The sequence below is a fragment of the Canis lupus genome, chromosome 26 (assembly GCF_048164855.1).
Source record: "Canis lupus baileyi chromosome 26, mCanLup2.hap1, whole genome shotgun sequence".
Lineage (NCBI taxonomy): Eukaryota > Metazoa > Chordata > Mammalia > Carnivora > Canidae > Canis > Canis lupus.
The window spans coordinates 26,836,303-26,855,749 of record NC_132863.1 but is presented as its reverse complement, the minus strand read 5'-3'; the positions used below and the strand labels follow the sequence as shown (position 1 = coordinate 26,855,749).

At 40.2% G+C, this 19,447-nt stretch overlaps 1 protein-coding gene and 1 pseudogene across 7 annotated transcripts in view; one reads left to right on the top strand and one right to left on the bottom strand.

The window, feature by feature from the left end:
- Nucleotides 1-19,447, bottom strand: part of PHF20 (PHD finger protein 20) — a 147,136-nt gene that overhangs the window by 21,271 nt on the left and 106,418 nt on the right. For all 7 annotated transcript variants that reach the window (XM_072800811.1, XM_072800815.1, XM_072800813.1 and 4 more), the window contains 4 exons: nucleotides 19,149-19,427; nucleotides 8,169-8,267; nucleotides 6,919-7,083; nucleotides 5,779-5,957 (listed from right to left, as the gene is read on the bottom strand). In XM_072800811.1, coding sequence (XP_072656912.1) covers nucleotides 5,779-5,957; nucleotides 6,919-7,083; nucleotides 8,169-8,267; nucleotides 19,149-19,427 — 722 coding nt within the window. The remainder of the gene's footprint in view (nucleotides 1-5,778; nucleotides 5,958-6,918; nucleotides 7,084-8,168; nucleotides 8,268-19,148; nucleotides 19,428-19,447) is intronic.
- Nucleotides 15,852-16,348, top strand: LOC140618852 (U1 small nuclear ribonucleoprotein C-like; annotated as a pseudogene).

The following is a 19,447-nucleotide window of genomic DNA, read 5'->3' as shown; positions in this document are numbered from 1 at the left end:
AATATAAAATATCCAAGAATAAACCTAAGACTATCTAAGAATAGAATAAGATATCCAAGAATATCTAAGAATAAAACATGCAAGATCTCTGCGAAGAAAATTTTAAAATACTATTTAAAGGACACAAAGACTAGTTGGTAAGGAATATCTTATTCCAGGATAGCAAGAGTCATTGTAAGGAAGTCATTCTAGGTAACAGGTAAATTTATAATAATAAGGTAGTACCAAATTAATAATAAATAAATAACTGCAGAACTGGATAGAAGCTGATCCTAAAATTAATAGCCAGGAAATTTATAAAAAAGAACAAAAGGGGTTATCGCCCTATCAGAGGTAAATAAAGATAAAATAATTAAAATAGAATTGTATAAGCAAATATATAGACAGATGGAGCAACAGAAAAGGAGAATCCAAAAAGTGATCCAAATACATATGGAAATAAAATAAACAAAGGCGACATTTCAGTAATGGGGCATGGTGTTGGGACAACTGGGGAGCCATGGCCCTCACACCTTATACCAGGATAAATTCCAGGTGGATCAAATATTTACATCGCTTTAAGAAGAAGTGAAACTTCAAAAGTACCAGAATCAACCATGGGAAAATTCTGTTACAAATTTTTCTGTAAACTTTTATGAACTTCCAATGAGGAAGCAATTTGTTATTCAAGTTGCAGAAGCCATTAAAGAAAAGTCTGATATAGGGACACCTGGGTGGCTCAGCGGTTGAGTGTCTGCCTTTGGCTCAGGGCATGACCCTAGGGTCCCAAGATCGAGTCCCATATGAGTCCCATCAGACTCCTTGCATGGAGCCTGCGTCTCCTGTCTCTGTCTCTCTCTGTGTCTCTGAGTAAGTAAATAAAATCTTAAAAAAAAAAAAAAGAAACATTTGATAGAGTTGACTCATAAAAACAAATTAAAAATCTGAAAGTCAAAAGACAGATGGCAAAGTGGGTACAAGTAGTTAGTTGTAACTATTCTCACAGCCAATACAAAGCAAGATCTACAAAAGCCTATACAAATGAGTAGGAAAACGACCAACCATCCAACGAAAAATGGATAAAGGACATGAACAGACAGGTCAAAGGAAAATATTTAATTCTTAAATAAAAAGATGCATTTTCAAATCAACCACTAAAAGAATAAATTAATGTAGTTACTTAAATTAATATAAATTAATGTGAAATCATTTAAACTAATAATATGCATACAGATTAATATTTCTAGGTTTGGGGATTAGATATAAACATCAAGTAATTCTTTATATGTTTATGTACTGCCTGAAATGTTTATAACACTTTTATCCTGAAAGTGTTATTCTCATGAAAAACTATTTATAGGGCATAATTTTCATTTATATAAACATGTGTATTCCAAAATATTAACGGTGCTTATCCCTGGGTAAAAATATTCTGGGTAACTGTTTCATTCTTTGTGATTTTCTGCATTTTCCAAATGCTACAAATATGAAATTTAAAAAATTTTTTATTTAAAAATAAATACAGGGATGCGTGGGTGGCTCAGTTAAGCATCTGCCTTCAGCTCAGGTCATGATACCTGGGCCCTGGAATCAAACCCCAAGTAGGGTTCCCTTCTCAGCGGGGCATCTGCTATTCCTTCTCCCTATGTCCTTCCCCTGGCTCATGTGCACTCACGCTCTCTCTCATAAATATCTTTTTAAAAAATTACAAAATGGCTATACCAATAGGCTATTTACTCACCTATTTTTTATTTTTTTAAAATTTATTTTAGAGAAAGAGCATGCACTAGCATGCCAGCAGGGGGAGGGGCAAAAGGAGAGGGAGAGGGAGAGAATCTCAAGCAGACTTCCTGCTGAGTGCAGAGCCTGATGAGGGCCTCGGTTTCAGGATCCTGAGACCATCACCTGAGCTAAAATCAAGAGTCAGACACTCAGGGGACTGAGCTACCCAGGCACTCCTTTTTATCACTTATCAGAAGAGCAAAAATAAAGTTTGATAATACCCTATACTGAAAAGGATGCTCATAAGACTGTTTGTTGGCACAGCCTCCAACAAGGATTTATGTAATAAATTATTACATAATAATAATTATGTCAAATAATACTTGTCAAAATTATACATGCACATAACCTGTGGCCCAGGAATTCTACTTTCAAAACTTGGTCCGACAGGTGTACATAAACAAAATTATTCATTACATTACTGTTAAGGTTAGAAACAATCTAAATGTCATCAACATAAATAAATGATGATCCTTCCATTATGCAACAGCCATAAAAAAGAATGAAGAAGCTTTTTTATGTTTCAAAATGGAATAGGCGGGATCCCTGGGTGGTGCAGCGGTTTGGCGCCTGCCTTTGGCCCAGGGCGCGATCCTGGAGACCCGGGATCGAATCCCATATCAGGCTCCCGGTGCATGGAGCCTGCTTCTCCCTCTGCCTGTGTCTCTGCCTCTCTCTCTCTCTCTGTGACTATCATAAGTAAATAAATAAATAAATAAATAAATAAATAAATAAATAAAACAAAATGGAATAGGCTTCAACTTCTATATTTTTAAATGAGAAAAGATACTAAAAATACTACATAAAAAGTAATATTTGTGTTTTTTTTTAAAAGATGGTTGCACAGCAATGTGAATGTACTCACATGAATGCCAATTCACCTAATGCTATATACACTTAAAAATGTAAATTTTGTTATCTTTCCACAAAAAAAAAAAGAAAGAAAGAAAGATAAAACAGAAGACAACATATTTGTTATTGCTTGCTTAGCCAGAGTGTTTCCAGAATGCTACACAAGAAGCTGATAAAGGCTGTTTCCAAGGAAGGGGAAGTGGGGGTCAAATTTTTCTCTGTATACCTATGTATAACTTTTAGACTTTAAACTATGTGAACGCATTAGCTAGCAACAAACAAATAATATGAATTTTAAAACAAACAAAGCTTTTAAAATGGACTTCTGGTTAAAACTGTCATACAAGGGACGCCTGGGTAGCTCAAAAGTTGAACATCTGCCTTCGGCTCAGTGCATGATCCCAGAGTACCGGGATCAAGCCTCACATCAGGCTCCCTGCTGGGAGCCTGCTACTCCCTCTGCCTATGTCTCTGCCTTGTCTCTGTCTCTCTCATGAATAAATAAATAAAATCTTTAAAAAAACAAAACAGAGCTGCTATACAACTTTTACTAGGTTTTACACCTAATATATTTTAGTCTAGAGCAAACTACAGCCCAAAGGCTAAATTCAGTTCAAGTCCTATTTTCATAAGCAAAGTATCATATGAGGACATCCATGTTCATTTATTATGCAATGCCTATGGGTGATTGAGGCAAAGCTGAGTAGCTGCAATAAATAACATATGGCCCTCAAAACCTACAATATTTATCACCTAGCCCTTTTAAGAAAAAGTTTGCCCAAACCTGCCCTAGAGCAGTTACGACAATTTAAATATCAAATGGATTTCCTGATGTTCATTTTTATGTAGTTACCCAGATTTTGCAAATATTCATAATTATTAAGTAGGATTTTAACCTCCCAACGATTTAAATTATTAGCACTGGTAAATAAAAATCAAATAATAATTTACTTGAGTATGTTAATACCAATCAGATAATGAAAATGATCAGAGAAAGTTACTCCTTAATGCATGCACCTTCTAGAAAACAAACTCTAAATGTATTCTAAGGTGGTACAAATTACCAACGTAAGTAAAAAATTTTATTTAAAAAATAATGATTGAATCTTCCTAGATGATGAATGCATTTAAAACTAGATAATGAATATATTTAGAAAGTTTAAATTATATATGTTCCAGTTAGCTCCCTCCAAATGTATGTCTTTTGATAAAGTTACTGAGTGGAAAAAGTACATTGCTCACAATGACAGGGAAAGTCAAAAACTGTCCCTCTATACCACAAAGCCAGCTGGACAGCAAGTGGACAGCAGAGAAAAGTCTTCTAAGGCAAAACTCGAGGCATTCTGAAGTGAGATCATCATCACCACATACAAGACAGGAAGCCACAAGCACTGATGTGAGGTGAACTAGGGGAAGCCACGGCCTGGGAAGCTGGAGATGATCCTGACTCTGCCCTACAACAGCTGGTATGGCCTCAACAGCTCCAACTTAAGTTTCTTCATAGAGCACATAATGACAACAAGTTCTACCTCCTTGAACATCCCATCATCTTTGCTACTTACAGAAAAGTCAAAGGAACAAGTACAGTAGATCAGAACTAGGTCTCTTACACTGATTAGCTGGAATAGCCCTGCGAGGAAGGGCTGTCATTACTCACCCACTAAACATTTCTATGGACAAATGAAGACCAAATCAGGCTTCCAAGGCCCAGAATTTATCAAATGTCCAGAGAGAGGATAAAAACCATCTGCAACATCCTTTTAAAAACCAAACTTAAAAAAAAAATTCTACTTAAACAATAGTTTCCATGTTGTGTAAGAGTTTATAAATTGTAATCTACTGAGCTTCAAGGGTTGTGTAAATGGGTATATTTTAAAAAATAAGATTTTTTAAAAACTAAAACAAAAAAATGTACATTTAGATGTGTCCCAAACTTAAAAGTTAAGACAACACATCCACCAGTACACATAACTCTGTACTACCAGGTTAGCTCAGTATTGTGCTATACTTGGAACAAAGCTTTCCCTCCCATCTCTGATTAAAAGTGATCACACAGCATGCACTTTAGGAAAAAGTCACCCATACAGCCCCATCTCACAAAAAGAGAAAAACTACAGTCACTGAAATGTTTCTTGGCAACTGTCATGCACAACCCTGAATGTATATCAGACTTCATGGGAAAAAGCATGCCATTCACATTTCAAGCTCAAAAGTGAAGACGATCTATTCTGAACCTTCAAAGCTACTGCTTTTAAACTTGTTATACATTTTGTGGTTCTATGAAAAATTTCATTAGGAAAAGGGTTCTGATGTTGAAAAGGTTTGAAAACCACTGACTTAAGGCTTACTAAAGGTCATAAATAATCAGGTACTATTTGAGACCATTTATGTACTCTGAATTCCCAGAGGTTAGCATGAAGGCTACTGAAAAACAAAGAAACGCCAAAGAATCCTATCCAACATAACCATGACTTACTTGAAAAACTCAGGTTCCCTGGATAGTCCAGGCAGCTGCCAAGACACGCAGGGTATTTATGACAGCCTTTGGAGTCAGCCAGCCAGCAACCACCTCCACCAGAACTGTCATTAAGAGCAAGAGAAGGGCCAGAGGCAAGCAGGTGCAGGCCAGTGATGCTGTCCCCAAGGAGACAGGGAGGCCTACACCACAGGCACATCCCAGAGATGAAGATGACAGATACAAATGTTAGGAAATTAAAGAACAAGAAACAAACAAGTTATAAAACTGGCCTCCATTTCTTAAGGCCATATAGAAATTTTACATCGGAGAGAATGTAAGGGACCATAAGAAGATTCAACTACTACTCCAGAGATTCAGATCCCTGCTGTTTAACTCCTCACTGTGTGACCACAGGCAAGGCCCTTCCCATTTGTGGGTCCCAGTTGCCCCAAGCAACTGGAGGTGCCTGGAGCAGGAGGTGTTCAGACTCAGTGATGTTTCAAGTCCTCTCTTAGGCTATTAATAGGCTATTTACGCCAGCCTGTGATTCAGTGGAAGCCAAACTAAAGAGTAAATCTCAATGTGCTGCTGATAATACTGTCTATCGGGCCGGGGATTCTAACATGACTCATTCAAACTGCAGTTCCTCAAAATTCCAAGGACCAGTTTGTGTTTTTCTATGCTTGTCTCCTAGAAGCTCTACCTACCTGAATCATGAAGTCATTTTCCTCCTGAACCTCACAGATGCAGCGGACCACTTCAAAATCATAGCGGTCATCCCCATCGAGCTCCTCGTCTGGGTTGGTGGTCACATCAACATCTTGACTATACTCTTCGTCGCTCCAAAGAAAGCTCTCAGAAGAAGACTCACTCAGATTATCCTCCTCTGAGAGGAAAGGAAAAACAACAGTCACAATTTTAAAGTATAGTTACAAAATTCTCAAAAACCTAGAATGTTAAGAGTGGAAGTGACCTTCTAGCCTCACTCCTCTATGAACTTTCACAGAGCTGGGAAACAGGACCTCCAATCTGTTCCTTGGGCCTGTCATCTAGCAATAACCCAAATGATATATGCTGCCTAGTGATGAACTGAACTTGATTTCCTCATTTTACGGAGAGTGAGGCCCATAGTAAATGGCAACTCAAGGTCACAGAGCTCATTGACAGAGAAGCTGCAACTTCTCATGGACTACACAGATCATCATCCTAATGACTTAAACATGTTCCTCAACCTCATCTCTTCCAGCCAGAATGGCTTACTGTCAAGTCTACATCCAGAGCCACCTTTAAAACTCTGTAGACAATGGGAAATGAAGAAGGGGCAGATTCCAGGGATAATCAGAACCAGAATCACTAGATCTCGGTGCCTGATTAGTTATAATGACAGCTAACCTTTACTGATCACTTATTTTGTACCAGACACTGTTCTAAGTACTTTCCATATATTTATTATATTAACTCATAAACTCACAATCACTCTCTAAATTGCTAGAGAAGATGATTCAAGGTTGACTCAGATTCCCCCAAGCAACCAGGTTAGATATAGAGTCCATCAATAAGAAATGCAGGAATGAAAGGGGCAGGTGTGAAAGAGAACGGGGTATGATGGCTTTGGTTATAGACATACTGGCTGGAGGTAAGAGACCAACTAAGACCAAAGTTGGAGAGAAGGGAAGTTCAGAAAAGGCACACCTAATAGCCTTTGCTTTAGTTGATGTACTTCTTTATTTTGAAAACAGACTGTACTTGCAGAGGGCCTGGGGAGTAAGTTACAGTATCAACATAATCCAGCCTTCTCTGCGTACAGTGCTATTACAAATGATCAAGTCAGCAGACAGCCTCCTTACCAGATACTTTCACTTTCCCTTTATGGTTTCCAGATTCTGAGCCATGGAGCTGTGGGCTCATATGGACCCCAGACTTATGTGAGGACCCACACCTGTTGACAGCAAATGCCTTGGGTGGAGAAGGTTCCTGGGAGGTATCACTGATCTCCTCACTGCAAGGGCATTCTGGAAGACAGGATCAAGAGGAATTAGCACCCCCACATATTATCAGGGCATTCCAGAATCAATCCTATCCAACCAATAGCTTCACTGTTCAAATAATTCCAAGACAAAGAGGCAATTAAACTATAAAGGGACAGATTTAGGGATTAATACTTCTAGCAACCCCCAAGAACCTCAAAACCAAAAGCTTCCTCCTCACCATCACCCTTCTCCCCTTTTTTCTGATAAGACTGTTTTTCTAAGCCAGAAGATACATTAAGAATAAAACATGGCATCCCTTTGGCTCCCAAAGTTGAAACACTGATTTTCTTAACCAACATCTTTGTAGGAGCTAGACACACTTTATAAGAAGTGAATCCTTTATTGAAAGGGTCCAGAGATATGTTTTTAAGAGTTGTGTGTAGAGGTCCGGGGAGGTTCAGCCAGTTTAGCATCTGCCTTCAGCTCAGGTTGGGATTTCAGGATCATGAGATCGAGCCCCACTTTGGGCTCTGTGCTCAGCACAGAGTCTGCTTAAGAATCTCTCTCCTTCTCACTCTGCCTCTGTCCCTCAACCTCAGCTCTATTCTCATAAATAAATAAATAAACAAATGAACAAACAAACCTTAAAAAAAAAAAAAGAACAAGAGTTGTGTGTACAAGGGGCACTTGGCTGGCTCAGCTTGTACAGCATGCAACTCTTGTGAGTTATGGCCCCACATTGTGAGTTATGGCCCCACGATGTGTGTAGAAATTACTTAAAAATAAAGTCTTAAAAAGAAAAGAAAGAGTTGTGTGTGCAAACAAATACAGTCATTCATCTATATATCTTCTACTATAATGCTTTCACACGCACTACCATATGACAGGTAATACTGGCCAGTGCAGCAAGAAAGAAGGCCTTCCTAAATGCCAATATGGCCTTGTAACACCTGGATGAATAGATTCCTCCCCTACCAAGGGGAGGCTGAGCCCACAAGCTCCTGTAAAGGCCTTCTGGACCCTCTTCTCCTCCATGCAAGCTCAGAGACCAGGACTGGGGACAAAGTAATCCCTCCACACCCATGGTAAGAAACCCAAGTGAAACACCCCAAAGGATAAAAAATTACCAGGTTTGGTTTTCTTTTTCTTTTTCTTTTTTTTCTTTGGCTTCACTCTCACAAATTCTTTGAATTTCTTCTCTTTATTCTTTTCCTTATCTTTTGCAGCTGGAATTAAAAATAAGTATTAGTCTTGGCTTTCTAACATTTTGTTTTCAACACTAAGATGTTTATTCTCAAGTAAGTATGTCCAATGTGAAGAACTAAAACAGGCAACAGAGATGCCTGGGTGGCTCAGTGGTTGAGTGCCTGCCTTTGGCCCAGGGCGTGATCCTGGAGTCCCAGGATCGAGTTCTGCATTGGGCTCTCTGCATGGAGCCTGCTTCTCTCTCTGCCTATGTCTCTGCCTCTCTCTCTCTGTGTCTCTCATGAATAAATAAATAAAATCCTTTTTAAAAAATTAAAAAAAAATAATGAAAAATAAAATGAGCAACAGAACAGAGCTCTAGATCTGGTTCTGCCTAGGAGGTTATTTTCTATCTCTCTCAAGGCTCTGGAACCGCCTTCTCCATCGTCTAGCCTTTAGATCAATGGTGAGCAAACTCTGGCCCACCACCTGTTATTTTAAGCTTTATTAAAATACAGTAGGCTTATTCATTACATATTGATGATGTGGCTGCTTTCATGCTTCAACAGCAGAGTTGAGGAGTGAAGATGAAGACTTTATAGCCCTCAAAGCTGAAAATATTTGTCTGGCCCTTTACAGGTTGAGTTTGCCAACCCTACATAGACCATGACTCCTCATTGGCTATATATTACAATCACTGGGTGAGATTTTTAAAAAGTGAATGCCCAGGTCCCACCCACAGAGATGCTGATTTACATGGCTTAAGGTGTGACCTGTATGTCAAACATTTTGTTTCTTTTTTTTATAATTGAGGTACAATTCACATAATGTAAAATTACTCCTTTAAAAATGACAGTTGACACCTTCGAAATACCACAACTTCCTTATCTGCTACTCTTCATAGCAAACTCAAGTCCATCAACACTCCCTGTCCAAACTTCTCACTTCATAGTTTTTCCTAATTCTATTCTAAAAAGTTTCTCACCTATCACTCTGAGACTATTATCAGTTTTCAAAGTTAACAATAGCTCTACCATTGCAAAAACCCAGTTGTTTTGCTTATAAAATATGTCCATAGCATTTCAAGTAATTGATCATACCTTACTCTGTGTAAAGAAGTGTTTAAGCACACATATCCTAGGACTTAACTACTCTACTCCTAGATATTTACTCAGGAGAAGAGATACTGTGTCTACACAAAGATGTGTACATGAATGCTCACTTAAGCTGTAGTTGGATCACACAAAGGAAAAACTGCCCAAATGTGAATCATTTGTGGTGTGTTCACACAAAGGAATATTTTTCAGCAATAAAAGCATGAATTATTAATATGTGCAGTAAAGTAAGTGAATCTCAAGGTAAGTATGTTAAGTGAAAGGAGCCAGATAAAATTCATGATCCCATTTGTATAAAATCCTAGAAATGAAAAGTAATCTATAAAAACAGAAGGCAGAGTAGTGGCTTCTTGATGAAAGGAAGGGATGGGTGGAAAGGAGGAATTAAAAAGGGGCATGGGGTAGGGGTGTGCCTGGGTGGCTCAGATCATGATCCTCAGGTCCTGGGACAGAACCCTGTGTCAGGCTCCCTGCTCAGTAGGGAGTCTGCTTCTCCCTTTCACTCTGCCCCTGAGTGTCTCTCTCTCTTTCTCTCTCTCGTATGTGCACATGCATGCTGTCTAATAAATTTAAAAAAAAAAAATCTTAAAAAAAGTTTTTTTAAATAGAAAAAAGGGGGCATGGGGAAAATCTGGAAGGCAATTAGATGTATTTACTATCTTGACTATGTTGCTCTTCAAATTATACAATTTAAATATGGGCAGGAAAAAATAAATAAATAAATAAATAAATAAATAAATAAATAAATAAAGGCAGTTCATTGCACAATTAAGCTTTGATAAGCTGTGGAAAACAAAAACAAAAACAAAAACAGTGATATGTAGTACATTCACAATGTTGTGCAATCAGCTCTTCCTAGCTCTAAAACATTCCCATCACTCCTAAGGAAAATTCTTTACCACTAAGCAGTTTCTACCCAGCCCCTCAACCCCTATCAGACCACCAATCCACACGTGTGGGTACAGATTTATTTATTCTGGACATTTCATAAAAATGCAATCACACAACGCGTGACCTTCTGTGTCTGGCTTCTTTTACTTAGTATAATGTTTCCAGGGGCATCAAAAACACTCTTCAAGTGATTCTGATATGGAATCAAGATGATCACAAAGCAATTATGGGGTAAGGTAAACAATCAGATTCAACTGATTTTAACTAAGTCAATACAAATAGGATTTCCTGTTACTTGTAACTAAAAGTATCCCAAGTCTTGCAGATGGTCTGAAATGTGGTCACCTTAAACTTTAAAGAGTCCCCTCCTGAGGCTTCAATTAGAGGAGTAAACAATGAGGATAAAAAGAAGAGCTATTCTAGAAAGTTGTTCTATCGAGGCCTATGTACTCTGAACACAGAGGGAAGAGAAAGTCTTCAGAGGCTCACCCTGGCTATCGGCTGAAAACTGTGAAGTCACTCATGGCCTGGGGGGGCAGAACTAACAAGAAGAACTGTCCATCATTGACTAAGCTAAAGTAGGTGATGCCCTGAGGTACAGAAGCAGACAAGGTGACAATAGGCAGAACTCATACACAAGAAATCTCCTGCAGGGACGCACTCCTACTCCCCACTCCAGGACCCAGGGGCAGGGCATCCTTCCCTGCAATCCTACAAGACCACACACACAGCCTAGAGTGAGGGTATAGCCTCTGCAATTAGATTCAAATCGTGGCTTTACCACCTGCTAGATGCACAGATATTGGTTCAAGCTAATCCATCTCATTTGCATTTCAGTTTCTAATTTATCAACTGGGCACAACTGTACCCACCTCACAGGGTCTATTTTGAGAATTATTTTTTTTAATTTATTTATTTATTCACGAGAGACACAGAGAGGGGCAGAGACGTGAGCAGAGGGAGAAGCAGACTCTTCACAGGAGCCTGATGTGGGATTTGATCTTGGATCCTGGGATCACGACCTGAGCCAAAGGCAGACACTCAACCACTGAGCCATCCAGGTGTCCCTGTTTTAAGAATTAAATAAAGACAGTACTAGTAAAGAGGTTGGAACAGTGCCTAGCACATGGTGAGTTCTCAAATGTTAGCTGTTGCTATCTTGTTTGTGATACTGTCTCCCAGGAAGATGATGCTCATCTGCTGTCAGCTCTCTACTTGGACAGCTTGACCAATTGTCCCGCGAGCCACACAATATGAGCCTGACTACAGGGCTTCTTCCAAATTGCCCAAGCTTGGCTGCACAAAGAGCAATTTCCTGCCAAAGCTCTGGATCAGAGAGTAACTTGACACCTGAGGCAGGTGAGGCTTTTCTAGGATGGCCACTTGTCATTTTCTCAGCCTATAGGTGCCCATTAGAAGTACTAGAGCCCTTCTTCCTCCCTCTGTACAGCCTGCTCCCTATTTCTCCACCAGACTATCACCAGCTTATGAGAGCAGGACATTTAGCTCCTCCTTCCAGGAGGAAAAGGCACAGAGTAACATCACCATCATCTATGCAGAAACTGCTATACACCACAGAGCACAGCCACGTATGTGGCTGAGACAAGCAGTAACCTGAACATGTTCTGACCTGTATGAAAGGACAGCAAGCAGCTCAAGGGCAGAGTGAAGTGGGCATGCTCTTGGAGGGATTTTCTCACTGTGTATCACAGGAGGTGGTACTTGTGGCTTCACACTACCATTTCATCACGCCTACCTTCAGTCTCATTTCCCAGCAGTCCTGCTGCCCCCACCATGGATCCCACCCAAACACTAGCCCCACAGGGCCCTCTAACAAATCCCTCTCTCAAACCCTGCATTTTTTCTGCCTTAGCTCACATGGCAGAGACTTCTATGTATTCTCCAATACTCATTTCTCCACTTCTTTCATAAGAAAAGAGTATGTCTTCCAGCTTCTCCTGAGCAAGGTGGGGCCAGAGACAGATGTTCTGGCCTATGCGCTAAAAACAGAAGTGATGTGTGTCACTTCTGGGTTGTACCCTTAAAAGAAAAGAGATATGCCCTACTCTTCCCTTCCCAGAAGCTAAAAGACAGGCAAGGTGGTAAGCAATTCTGGACCACCCAGAGAAAAGCAACACCTAAGAATAATGCAATGCTGAGCTGGCCTTGGACAACTTCAGAGATCTACAACAGAATCACCATGCGGAGTTTGTGATTTGACCTGAGAGGGGGATAAACCTCTTCCTCGTTCAAGCAGGCCACTTTGGTTCTCACTTTTAGGCACCATAATCTGTTAAGTTCATATTTGCTCTCTTTCCTTTAAGGGGAGAGAGAGCACATTCCTGTAAGAAAGCTAGTCTATTGCCACAAGGCATAGATGGTAACAAAGAATGATTGGGCCCACTCTAGTGCCCTAAAACTCATTTGGGCCTAAAGCTGAGGGTTACGCAGAGCAAGAATATGAACCAAGTGGATGTGACAATAGGTAATAAGCACAGGTGAGGTTTCCTCTGATTCTAGAATATTCTTTCTGGGACAAACCGCTACTCGGGACTGAACTCACCTATGCAGAAACAAATCCAAATGCCAAGGAAGCCTGAACTTGCCACTGGAAGATAGTTTATTAAACGGATTCTGGTATTCTGAGAAACCTCATTTGGAAAAGCAAATCTAAACTGACTTTCCAAATTCACTTATGTGACAAAAGGCTTGGCTGAGGGAGGGGGAAATATCTAAAGGCCAGAGTCAGAAGGGCACCTTAGGGATGGATAAACGATCATAGCCACTTATTTTCTTTGATGCCTCTGAACCTCCACTCTGCTGGGTCCCAACATGGCTATGACTTTCCTATTTTCTGGCCTTGGTTCAACTCCTTTACCCTTACATTTTAAGGTTTAACTCAAATGCCACCTATCCTCTCAACATCCCCAGCCCCTGCTCTACAGGCAAAATCTGAATCTTTTATCCACAGCCCTTTATATGTTCCTAATGTAGAACTTAGCCCTTTTTACTGTATCTGATTATGGGCTTTTTCTCCTCAAATGAAAGGGTCTGTCTTGTCTCATTCATACCTGATCCTACATTATCACTTTAAAAATAAGGAAATCAGATCCATGAAGAGCACAGATCACAAGTGAACAGCAGTAGGACTGCTATTAAGATTCAGTCTGTGGACTCTCAGACCAGAACTGCTTCTCTTGCTCAACCTAACCAGCAGGGAAATTGAAAGAATAAAAAAATAATCTCTGCAGAACATTTTCTGGTCCTCATGGAACAGAAGCACCAGGAATCTCCATCTAAGAACTCCATTAGATCTCAAGGTCCCATATGCTATAATCAGAGCACTCAGTATAAAGGGAGTACTTTTTTACATTAATTATCCCTAAGCACCGCAAGTCCTATAATAGCCTGTTTTACACTTAAGCATAATGTCAAGTTCACAATGTCTGTGAACGAGAACACAGTCTGCCTGGAGTCAGTCTCACCTTAGAACATCTCCCCATCTGAACCCACTCCCCATCTGAAATTTCAACCCGAAGGATAAAGGCTTTCTTAGAAATCTGAGCAAAACCTAGATATGTTGAGAACAGGTAAGCTATTAAGCTGGTTTTCTTTCAAATCTTGAGAAATTTAGTTATCAGATTAGTCAAGTATTCAGCAAAACCATGAGGAAACAGAGGGAAGCTTTGACAGAAGGAAGTGAGGGGAGATGCCTAGAACAGGGAGAGCTCTCTGGAGGCTTGGGGTCTGTGGAATCTTCTAAATACCCTGCTGTGTTTGCTCTCATTGACAGCATCATGATGAAGGCTGAACATATCTATTGACCCCAGCTCGGTGATGACGATGAGGACTGAGGCTCCTGCTGGTTAGCAGCACAAGCAGGACTAGTAGCCAGGGTTATCATTTCCCACCTAGAACACAGAAAGGTAAATGGTCTGGTTTCCTTTAGCCTGGTAACAACTGCTGGCCATCTCTGCACAGGAGAGTTGTGAAATCATCCATGAAATCTGTGTCCATTTGACATGAGGACAGGGGTGTGTTCCTTCCTGACTACACAAAACTACTCTCCATTTAAGAGCATATAGGAAAGGGATGACCAGGTTATACCCCAGACAGTGAGTGGCCAATGAGTGCCTCCAAATGAACCAGTTTTACAGAGGGCCAGCAGGGGAGTAACAAGTTAAAGAACAGGAATTTAAAAACTCCTTTTGTTCACCCTAAAACATCTTGTACTGTCCACCCCTGCCAGCCAGGTGAGTATACCCACAGCAGGTCTTATTATTAAAAAGGAAACCGACAGGCAAAAAATTCCCCAGTTCACCCAAGGGACTTCCAAATCACAGTGAAAGGGATCCCTCTGCATTAAGAGAGAGAATAAAATCTCAGATATATATGTTGGTATGAGACCCAAGGGGCAGTACACAAAAGTAGAAAATCAATCATTCAGGTTCTTAATTATGCCAAAATGACAACAACCTGTCTATTGATTTTATAGCTCATTAGTAGTTGGCTTAGAACTCATATCTCTGACTGCCTGAGTTAAATGACTTCACTGAGACAAAGAGCTACTATTTATTAAGAGTTACTATAAGCCAGATATTGTGCTAAGCATTTTACATTATATTGCATTTAATGTAACAAAGCTCTGAGGTAGGTAGTACTATTATCTCCATTTCACAGAGGGGAAAATTGAAGTTCAGCAAGTTCTTTGCTCAAAGTCACATAGCAAACGAGGTAAAAGCTGGATTCAAATTCAGGTGGGTTGACTCTGAGCCTGCACATATTACTAACACAAATCAAAACTCAAACATAGTTAATCGGGAATCCCTACACCAGACAAGCAGCCTGCATACGGCCAGACACCCACCCTGTACTCAGACGCATTGTACTGGGTAAGGTCCCTCCTAAGGCAATTACCATGATCAGGGTCAGGTAGAATCATGCCCCAGCACAGAGGGCACACATCATGGTGGTCAGGCAAGCATAACTTTTCCTCGGGCCCCTTATGGCTTACTGTTAAGCTTAGCCTTTGGAATAACCTGGTTCTAGCAACTCTGTCATCTGGGATAGACTCCACCCACTTCTAGAAGGTCCCTAGTCCTACCTGCTGAGATGTTACTCCATCACTATATCCAGTGCCTACTATTTTTACTGGATCCTGACAACCCAATATGGTCTCCACTTACAGGATTCTAATCTAATAATTCTGATTCTAATCTAAAAAATACAAAACATGTTTTTCTCAATAAGAAAAACAAGGAAATAACCATTTCAAATTCATAAGATTGGGGAAATTTATATAACACCAAAAGTTGGTGAGGATGTAGAGAAATCATAGAGCTAGCAGGAGTATAAATTAGAACCCCCATTCTAAATGGATTCTGGTACATTAACTAAAACCCTTCCATTTGGCATCCATTTAGCAACTCCTCTTTTAAAATACTATAAAGAATAGTTCATTCACAGTGACTATGTCCAAAGGCAATCCCTGAAGCATCATCTAGAACAGTAAAGAGTTGGAAACCTCAATGATCCTGAGTAAGAAAGGTTTAAAGAAACTAAAGTATATTTAACAATTGTTTAATATTAGTTACATCTATCATTTCCGGGCGGCGCAGGATGGAGTGGCCAACGGCCTGCAGAGCAACATGCCTGTTTTATTGGGACTACTGTGACACATAACTCACCCATGACTCTCCATCTGTGAGAAAGACACACTGCAGTGGCAGCAAACACAAAGAGACTACTATCAGAAATGGATGGAAGAGCAGGCTCAGAGCCTGATCGACAAAACAACCGCTGCATTTTAACAAGGAAAGATACCTCCGACTCTATTCTCTGCTCCTCCTCCTGCAGGGACAATGATCCCACCTCCTCCCAGGCTCCCGGGTCCTCCTCGTCCTGTTATGATACCAGGCCCCCATATGGGGGGCCCTCCCATGATGCCAATGATGGGCCCTCCTCCTCCTGGGATGATGTCAGTGGGACCTGCTCCTGGAATGAGGCCACCTATGGGAGGCCACATGCCAATGATGCCTGGGCCCCCAATAAAGAGACCTCCTGCCTGTCCCATGATGGTGCCCACTCAGCCAGGAATGACTCGACTAGACAGATAAGAAGAGATAGAAACCTCTTTATATTCATTTTATATTACTTTTTCTACTTCACCAGGAGATCATGGTGCTGTGACTCTGGGTGTTTACTTTTTTTTTTTTTTTTTTTAATATTTTATTTATTTATTCGAGAGAGAGAGAGAGAGGGAGGCAGAGACACAGGCAGAGGGAGAAGCAGGCTCCATGCACCGGGAGCCCGATGTGGGACTCGATCCCGGGTCTCCAGGATCGCACCCTGGGCCAAAGGCAGGTGCCAAACCGCTGCCTGCGCCACCCAGGGATCCCCCTCTGGGTGTTTTCTAACATCATGACAAGGAAGACTTGCTTCCCCTTCCTGTGAAAGAGAGAATAGTTTTTGCAGGGGAGTAGTGGGACAAAAAAAAAAAAAAAAAAAGGCAATTTTTATTTGTATTGTAAAATCTGAAAATAAAATTGTCAGCTATTTTATTTAAAAAAAAAAAATTAGTTACATCTGCAAGGGGCGATGGGCGTGCCTAAGAAAACACAATGCAATCCTACACACCAGCCAAAGAATCAATGAGATCTGCCAAAAGGTTTCAATCTGGATGAAGCTCGAACATAATGCTGAACACAAAAGCAGCAAGTTCCAAAAGAGTATTAGGATGTATTATTTATGCATATTTTAAAGCATAAAAACCATTATTTATCAATATAAATGATAAAGACGTGGTATTTAGGAAAAGTATAAAAGGAAAAAAAGAAAATGCAATTTAGAGGGTTTCTACTTCATCCTAACTTTTTGTTTCCCTTAAAAAAAATCCAGGGCAGCTGGATGTCAGTGGTTGAGCATTTGCCTTTGGCTCAGGCCGTGATCCCAGGATCTTGGGATCCAGTCTCACATCAGGCTCCCTACGGAGAGCCCATTTCTCCCTCTGCCTATGTCTCTGCCTCTATCTGTGTGTCCCTCACGAATAAATAAATAAAATCTTTTAAAAATAAAAGATAAATTTTAAAAAAATCTGAAGGAAATGCAGAAAAAAGTTGGGCAGGGGATTGGATACATACATGTTTGCTATAAAATCCTGTGTACTTTTCTGTATGTTTAAAATATTCTAGAATCTTGGGATCCCTGGGTGGCGCAGCGGTTTGGCGCCTGCCTTTGGCCCAGGGCGCGATCCTGGAGACCCGGGATCGAATCCCACGTCGGGCTCCCGGTGCATGGAGCCTGCTTCTCCCTCTGCCTGTGTCTCTGCCTCTCTCTCTCTGTGACTATCATAAATAAATAAAAATTAAAAAAAAAATATTCTAGAATCTTAAAAACAAAATACTAAAAAATCACTGAAATATTTTTACCTATCGGGTTCATAATAATATAATAATAATAATTTAAAATTTGATATTATGAATAAATGTAAAAAACTGATACATATAACTGGCAGGAGATTACAAACCAGGACTAGTTTTTCAAAAGGTGATTTGGGAAAAAAAAAAAAAAAAAAAGAATAAAAAAGAAAAAGGTGACTTGGCATCACTTATCAGAAGTTTATTTATTTTTTATTTTTTTAAAGATTTTATTTATTCATTCATGAGAGACACAGAGAGAGAGAGAGAGAGGCAGAGATACAGGCAGAGGGAGAAGCAGGCTCCATGCAGGGAGCCTGATGTGGGACTCGATCCCTACACTCCAGGATCACACCCTGGGCTGAAAGCAGGTACTAAACCACTAAGCCACCCAGGGATTCCTATCAGAAGTTTAAATGTGGGGGCAGCCCGGGTGGCTCAGCGGTTTAGCGCCGCCTTCAGCGCAGGGCGTGATCCTGGAGAGGCGGGATCAAGTCCCACATCAGGCTCCCTGCATGGAGTCTGCTTCTCCCTCTGCCTGTATATCTGCCTCTCTCTGTGTGTCTCTCATGAATAAATAAATAAAATATTTTTTAAAAATTTTTTTAAAATAAAAAATAAAAGAAATACCTATGTATTTTAATGGAGAAGCTATAAGCCAAAAATATATAATGAGGTTAGAATTTCAGGTAAAAAGAAACTGAAGAGCTTGTAGAATTTATTGAAAAGGCCTCTTCGGGTGCCTGACTGGCTTAGTCAATAGACCATGCAACTCCTGATTTGGGGTCATGAGTTGGAGCCTCACATTAGGCACAGAGATTACTTTAAAAAAAAAAAAAAAAAAAAAAAAGGCTTCTGAAATTCCCCGAGAAACATGTAATTTTTCAATCTTTAAGTTTTAGAAAAAAATCTCCAAAAGAGTTCCTTGTAATAACACATAAACATGAGATTTTTGTGGTAACCCTTACTACCATCCTTGTTTCTATGCAAAATAAACAGTGCTGTTAGAACATATCTTCAGTTGCAATTAAGAGGAAATTGAACTTATATTTGGAAACAGCAAGAGAATCCCACACAAGTTTTAGTTCTTTTGTTTTTTTTTTTGCCCTGCTAAGCAGGTATGGAGTAGATTTGGGGGACAGGATGACTGCACCCATGCTGTTCTGAGCTCAAGTTCACTGCTGGCTTCTGAATGAGCTCCCTTTCCTTGACTGTCCCCATTTATACTAGGATGACAAGGCCTTCAAAAGCTAAGTGACTTCACAAAATAACTTGAGCAGCAGGAGGTTGAGATAAGAATAACAGATAAGTATTTCTATTTCCTTTAGGAGGGCCACAGCCCCATGATGCAACTCCTAAGGATCACTTGTGATTTTCAGTCTTTGAGATTCAATTAGACCAGACCAACCTAATGCTGCGTTTGTGAGAGAAATGCAAGCACTGTGACCTGAGCAACAGAGTTCAATATAATATAGATACAACACAGAACCAAAATACTTACTTGGAGAACTGGCAGAGACCCGCTTCCTGGTCAAGCTCTCCTGGTTGGCCTTGTCTGAAGCTGAAGAGCCTCTCGTTTGGACATGCTTCTTTCCTGGACTCTCCTCTGGCTCTGGTGACTTCTCCATCCCATGGAAATACTTCATGTGATAGTGCAACAGTTTGGCCTTGCGGAAAAATTTTAAACAATCCACAACCTTGCACCTGAACTTGTGATCTAGGTCAACAGCTGGTGCTTTACATGTCACAAAATCATCTGTTTTCTTAAAAGTATTTGTTACTGAAAAACAAAACAGAAAC